General features: G+C 46.2%; 1 protein-coding gene across 2 annotated transcripts; it reads left to right on the top strand.

Annotated features, from left to right (window-relative positions):
* The first annotated feature begins 2,117 nt into the window (after positions 1-2,117).
* On the top strand, positions 2,118-4,232 carry LOC125529325. 2 transcript variants are annotated; one of them, XM_048693737.1, is made up of 5 exons: positions 2,118-2,643; positions 2,729-2,902; positions 3,306-3,500; positions 3,752-3,819; positions 3,901-4,232. In XM_048693737.1, exons 1-4 carry the CDS (start codon positions 2,212-2,214, stop codon positions 3,761-3,763), a joined length of 813 nt encoding a protein of 270 aa, XP_048549694.1. In that variant the 5' UTR covers positions 2,118-2,211; the 3' UTR covers positions 3,764-3,819; positions 3,901-4,232. The 2 variants fall into 2 exon arrangements, with proteins under 2 accessions (XP_048549694.1, XP_048549695.1); XM_048693738.1 differs by having other exon boundaries at positions 2,120-2,643; positions 3,742-3,819.
* The last annotated feature ends 2,672 nt before the right edge of the window (positions 4,233-6,904 follow it).

Raw genomic sequence — 6,904 nt, 5'->3', positions numbered from 1 at the left:
CCCTGGCCGCCGCCGCACAACAAGAGGAAAACAAAGCCCTCCTCGGTGCGGCAACGAGGGAGGCCCTACTCTACCTAGGGTTAAACCTAGGCCAGCACAGGCTCATTGCTGTCGCTGAGCACCGACTAGCTGGCCTTTCCTCGTCCGCCACTGCCAGAGTTGCCGCGCACATCCACCACACCGCAGACGCCCGACTTCCATCCCTAGCCGCAAGCCTCCCGTTTCTCCGGGGACTACTCGCGCGGAGGTGAGCGTGGTCGCGCAGGCCACACCCACGCCCATGGCCATCGACCTCAATGCCACACATGTGGTTGGTGGATCATCCACCAGGGGCAGAGGAAATGCCCGCGGGAGATCATGAATGTAGACTTGGGTACGGTGTCCCCGAGAAAGAGGCCTTGGTTTGAGAAGATACAGACCGGCATGATCTAGTTCAATAATGAATGATCTATGGCGGAGAGCGCCATCTATTTTTTGTATGCAGGCACAACGATCGAGATGGCGTGGTTGAACTCCCTCCCTTTTTTGTATGCTGGCATGTGTGTCGGCCACTGTCAAGTACACTAGCAAGAACTCTGGGCGATGCAATGGCCGCTGGAATGGCGCCGGCATGAACTGACATGTTTTTTTAGGCTGGCATGTATGCCGCCCACTGGCATGGCACCAACATGAACTCTGAGCGATGGCATGGTCTATGATCGCGGGCCTTTTTAAAATTCATATTGTTTTTTGCGCGGACGAGAATTGGGTCGGCTGGTTGGGCGCAGGGCTGACCCAAACACATAAGGGGGCGGACGAGCCGACCCAAATGGATACGACTCGTTGAAGTCGTTCTAGGGTGAAACACACACATATCGCGACATGCATGCAAACTATACCTTTTTTATTGAGGAAATACCATCATGGCTACCTTTAATTATTTGGCAAAATCGCCTCATCCTTCACTAAGGAGTTTACAAGAAGAACCGGGGGTTCATCAACCCAACTACAAGAAACATCATTTTCATAAGAAAATTTAGCTAAATTGTGCACAACTTCATTTGCTTCCCTTCGGCAATGTGTGAACTCAAGATTCCCGATCGTTCTAGCTACGCTTCACATTCTCTCTTGGCCTGAACATGCATTAACAACCTCTAAAGGTGTGTTCAGGAGCCCTGCCGCTTCTCAACTCCCCAACTCCACGTGAGGGGTGTAGCTGAACAGTCCAAATCCCGGCTATGGGCGAGAGAAGCTGGCGAAACTTGGAGTGTAATTTCTGAGGGAGCCGTGGAGCTGGGAAACTCGAGCTCCTCCGAAACACCAAAGCAGGAGGTGTCAAGAATTTACATGTGATGCCACCGCTAAGTAAGTTAAGTTGCGTACAGTACGTTCGCTCGTACCAAATATTACAAGTATGTGCCACCTCTAAGCCAGTTTCTTCTCCACCCGTCAAAAAAAGCCAGTTTCTTCTCCAGAGCCGCTACTTCTCATAGCTAGGTGGGCTGGCGGCTTGTTTCATTGACCAGAACGATTTGTAACTCCCAAGATTTTTAACAGAAGTTGGCTGCTGGTTTTGGGCTGAGGAGTTTAAAGTTGTGGAGAGTTACCGAACAGGCTCTAAAGCATCTGATTCAATTTGTATGGACGTATAACTGAGATTAGCAGACTAGTCATATATTCCTATGTTTTCTCAAAGAAAAAAGTCATATATTTCTATGTCAAAAAAACCGTGACAGTGAACATCTACTTACTGACAACGCTGCACTGAAATGACATTGGAAGGCCGGTACCCACCCGATTGTTGATGAACACATACGTGATCGTGGACAAAATGGGACGTCCATTCAATTTTTGTGGCTCGAAATGCCCGTACTTTAGAAGATCAGTTTGGTTAGTTGGCTTGACTCCGAAGACTTGCCCAGATATATAGGAAGAAAATGTTTGACATAAAGAAAACTTCAACTCATTCGAGTTAGCTGCCATTCAGCATGAATGGTGGGCTATATATATCAAAAACAATGAACAACCGATGGAACTAAGCAAAAAGACAAGGAAGCAAACCAAACATTTGGTCGGCAAAAGAAGAAGAATAAGAGCAAATTCAACATTCATATGCGTCCACGTGTCACGGTCTCTACCAAAAATTATGACACAATGTGTGTACCCGTAGCAAAAGGCCACTAGGCAGGCGGCAGGTGGAGGAGTCAAAGGCGGAAGCTTTGCCTGCCGGCCATGGCCATGCCGTCCACCGCGTCTTGCTGCTTCGCCTCCTCCTCCCCCCATGTCCGGCCCAGCCTCCGCCTCCTCCTGACCCACACCACCATCACCTCGAGCCCCGCGCGCATCCGCCTCGTCTCCCGTAACCCCCTCCGGCGCTCCTTCTCGTCCTCCGAGCCGGCGCCCGGTGTCGCCGGCGACGAGGGGGGATATGTGGACAGGGAGGTAGAGGAGGACCGGGACGAGCGGTACGGGTTCGAGATGGAGGTGCGGAAGCTGCCGGGGAAGAAGAACCGGCGGCTGGTGCGCGCGCGGGTGCGGGTCGGCGCGCCGCTCCAGGCCGTCTGGGCCACGCTCACCGACTACGAGGGCCTCGCCGGATTCATCCCCGGCCTCTCCGAGTGCCGCCTCCTCCACCAGGACAAAGCCTTCGCCCGCCTCTACCAGGTTTCCCCTCTCCTCTCGCCCAAGCAATTCGTCGAGCAGGTCGTGTGCGATGGTCTGACGCATGATATGCTTGGTTTCTCTGCAGGTCGGGGAGCAGGATCTGGCGCTGGGGTTCAAGTTCAACGCCAAGGGCACCATCGACTGCTACGAGGGAGAGATGGAGCTGCTCCCGGAGTTCCGGGCGCACCGCCGGGAGATCGACTTCAACATGGTCGACGGCGATTTCAAGGTCTTCCAGGGCAAGTGGTCTGTCCAGGAGGTAACATGATCATACCCTGTCCCTGTTGTTCTTGCTCAGAATTCAGATTCCCAAGTTCCGGTGCGATGCTGGACACGTAGACAGCCAAATTGATAGCCTAGTGGAAGCCTAGGTTCATTGTTATTCTGGAATTTGCAATTTTACCTCATAGCAGGATCACCTGATTTCGTAGAGCAACTGTATCTGTGTCGATGCACCATGTAAGCAGCTCAGGGTGTTAAAATATGTTCGTGTCGTCGTAACAAGAGGGAGATCTTTCATTTTATTACTAGTGCTGCAGCATTCTAGATGCACTATGTTTGGTCAACTGATGTTTCTGGAAGTTCATGGATCATGGTATAATTGATGACCACTGACTCTGAAATGCTGCCAAGTAATCTGGTTCCCACTTCGATCCGTGTAGGTCGATGATGCTACTGAAGGTGGGGAAATTTCATCAGGGCAGGAATTTCAGACCACGCTTTCTTATGTGGTGGAGCTAGAGCCTAAGCTCTGGGTTCCAGTTCGGCTACTGGAAGGGAGGATCTGCAAGGAGATCAAAACCAACCTTATTTGTATCCGAGAAGAAGCAGAGAGGGTCCAAAGGTTACTGGACGAGGTAATTGTGACAATCGCAGCTGCTCAACTTTTTGTCTTGCATGTGCAAGGCATTTTCATTACGTCAAATGTCATTCAGTATTCATCTAGTACAATCCTAGAATCTTAATAACCAATACAAACATTTTGGACGAAATGTGTACTTTCCTACTCCACTTATATTTTTCCTTCTTGGAACCACATCCATTTTTTTCATACACTGTTGCCACATCGTTTTTCATTTCAATCTCATGTATTTTCAGTGATAACTAGGATGAATCCTGAAGGCTTTCTTACAATGCCGTTCTTGATTATAGTTCCGTGTCCGCTACTTAACAGAGGTATGTTCAGCCCGACTTCAGTTATGTTGTTCGATCCTTGTGATTGAAGTGCCATGAGTCTGATGGGTGTCAGCCTCACAGGGAATCAGATAAACAAAAATCAGCATGCTTCTTGCATCGAGGTGATGTGGAATGGCCCCCAGTTGTGTTGACATGGCTGGATAACCAATGGAGGGACCTCACCTGAACCGAGTCTTGCAGTTTAGGATTTGTTTTTGCTACTTCATTGAAGAGTGGACAACTCACGATACATAATTTTGTTAGAAGATGTTGGCAGGATGGTTGACTGTAATGCATAGAGAGCAAACACTTGTCCAGTTGTTTTTGTTGTAATGTCATCTCTGATATGATTCTACATGTATGCAAATTCATTCTGTAATATAATACAGCAGATAAATTATCAGTTCCTTTGATACAGTTGAACAATAAAGTAGTTCAGAACAAGTTACCAATCCGACCATGGGATAACTTGTTGTCTTGTTAACTTTTGTCCCCAAAACATATGCTAGACTGCGCCTTTTCTTTCTTTATTTTCTTCTCATTTTCTCATGCAATTTAGTACCTAAATTTATATTTCACTTTTTTTGCTTGGTGTAACTTTTGTTGTTCCATGTGGTTTTTCCTTTGGTCCGGCCATAATGCCTCTTCTCAGATCAAGAAAAGAGAAGAAACTAATCAGACTTCAGAGTGAGATGCTACAATGAGGTGACGAGGATGAGTCCTGTGCAGGTCCGGGAGCAGTATCTGACGCTGGGGCTCAAGTTCAACGCCAAGGGCGCCATAGAGTGCTACAAGGGGGAGATGGAGGTGCTCCTGGAGTCCCGGGCGCGCTGCCGGGAGACCGCCTTCAACATGATCGACGGCGATTTCAAGGTCTTCCAGGGCAAATGGTCTGTCCAGGAGGTAACATGAGCATACCCTGTCCCTGTTGTTCTTGCTCATAATTCAGATTCCCAAGTCGGTGTTGCTTGAGTCGAATTATACTGCTATGATGCCAGGCACGGAGTCGAGCCAAACTGATAGCCTAGTAGAATCGTACGTTCATTGTTATTCTGGAATAAGCAATTTGACTTCAAAGCAGGATCACCTGATTTCATAGAGCAGCCCAGGGTGTATATGTGTCGATGAACCATGTCGAGCAGCCCAGGGTGTTAAACAGGGAATATGGTTCATTGTTACTATACTGCTAGTGCTGTAGAATTATAGATGCACTATGTTTGGTCAACTGATGTTTCTGTAAGTTATTGGATCATTGTATAATTGATGGCCATGCATGACTCTGAGACTCATCTAAGTAATCTGGTTCGCACTTTGATCCCGTGTAGGTCGATGCTACTACTGACGAAGGTGGGGAAGTTCCGATTAGCCAGGAATTTCAGACTATGCTTTCTTATGTGGTGGAGCTGGAGCCTAAGCTCTGGGTTCCAGTTAGGCTACTGGAGGGAAGGATCTGCAAAGAGATCAAAACCAACCTTGTTTGTATCAGAGAAGAAGCAGAGAGGGTCCAAAGATTACAGGGGGGCGAGGTAACCGAAATAAACCGAGCTGTTCGATTTTCTTGTTCCAGCAGTCACGTAATGTCATCTACTATATACTAGTATGTATGCAACGGAGTGACTCTGATCAAAAGGGGAAAAAGTCGGAAGTCCAATTTGGCTCCCGGTTGTACGTGCTCCTGCGCGTGAAAATTATTTTTGAAATGACAAAAAATCCAAACAAAAATTTTATGTGTTCATTGTCACATCCAAATGCTATCTACAAATTTTAAGACAAAAAGGTTAAGCATTTTGGCCTGCCAAAAAAAATGAATTGAACACCAAATGTCACCCCAAATTTGATTTTTTTTTTCACCGACGAAACACCGCTGCTCCATTTTGCATGAAAATTATCAAGCATACTTGCGACACTAACACAAACATCTAATTTTTTTTAGAATTCTTATTAAAACATTTACCGCTTTTTCGGGTTACTGTTCACGTGGGAGCTTGTGCTCCTGGGAGCCAAAACGCCTTCCCTAGAAAAAGTGATAGATTCAAAGCAAAAAAGACCAGTGATGTACGAATGCTGATAGTAGTTAAATACTCCATCCGTCCCAAAATAAGTGACTCAACTTTGTACTAATTTTGTACTAAAGATAGTACAAAGTTGAGTCACTTATTTTGAGACGGAGGGAGTATTATAAAAGCAGGAAGTAGTATTCATGCCAAAACACTATATGTTCATTTATGGAAAAACAGCATGGTTCTTTACTTTCTCCATGTTCTCCTACTAAACAATCTTGCCTGGGCTCAATCAGACCTTCGTGCGGTCATGTGGTAAAACAACCCATTAGGCACCAGTTTATGGGCTTCTTCTTTCTTGAAGGGCCACATGATTGTTCTAGAACATAGTAGAGATAGCAACAGTCTATTGTTCATGCGAATCCTGCTGATATTGGCCCTTGGATTTAGAAGACTAACGGTTATGATTGATGCTCTTAGTTCAACTTAAGACTGGTACACTATGTATAGATAATAAAACTATAGAAATAGTACAACCTTCAAAACTGACATACACATTGAGAATTTCTATTCAAATTCTGTCTTTCATTACTGGAACAACTCCCATTACTTTCTCTTTCCCCGTCACCGTCCTGTTCATTTCAGTGTATGCATTTTCAGTTCTAACAAGAGATAGACGGTGAAGGCTTTCTTACAATTTCAGTTCTTGATTATTGTTGAGAGCTCACTTCTTAACAGAGGTATGTTTAGCCCAACTTCAGTTATGCTGCTGGGTCCTTATGATTCAAGTGCTTCTTAATCTCACAGGGAATTCGGTACGCGAAAATCGGCCTGCGTCAGGTGCTGACATGGCCCGCCTTAACCCAATCTTGTAGTTTAGCATCTGTTTTCGCTACACAATTGAAGAGTGGGCAATTTGGTATACATAGTTTTTTTTAGAAGATGTTGGCGTTGGCGGGATAGTCTACGTGTATGCAAATTGGGTCTGAAACAAGTGATGATAAATTGTCAGTTCCGTTGATACAGTTGAGTAATAGAGCAGTTGAGAAATCAGAAGAGCTTTCATTTATTTCATTGGTATAAGA

This window comes from Triticum urartu, unplaced genomic scaffold (genome assembly GCF_003073215.2).
Source record: "Triticum urartu cultivar G1812 unplaced genomic scaffold, Tu2.1 TuUngrouped_contig_5519, whole genome shotgun sequence".
In the NCBI taxonomy this organism is placed as follows: Eukaryota; Viridiplantae; Streptophyta; class Magnoliopsida; order Poales; family Poaceae; genus Triticum; species Triticum urartu.
Note: the sequence above shows the minus strand (reverse complement) of the source record. Positions and strands in the feature narration are given on the sequence as shown.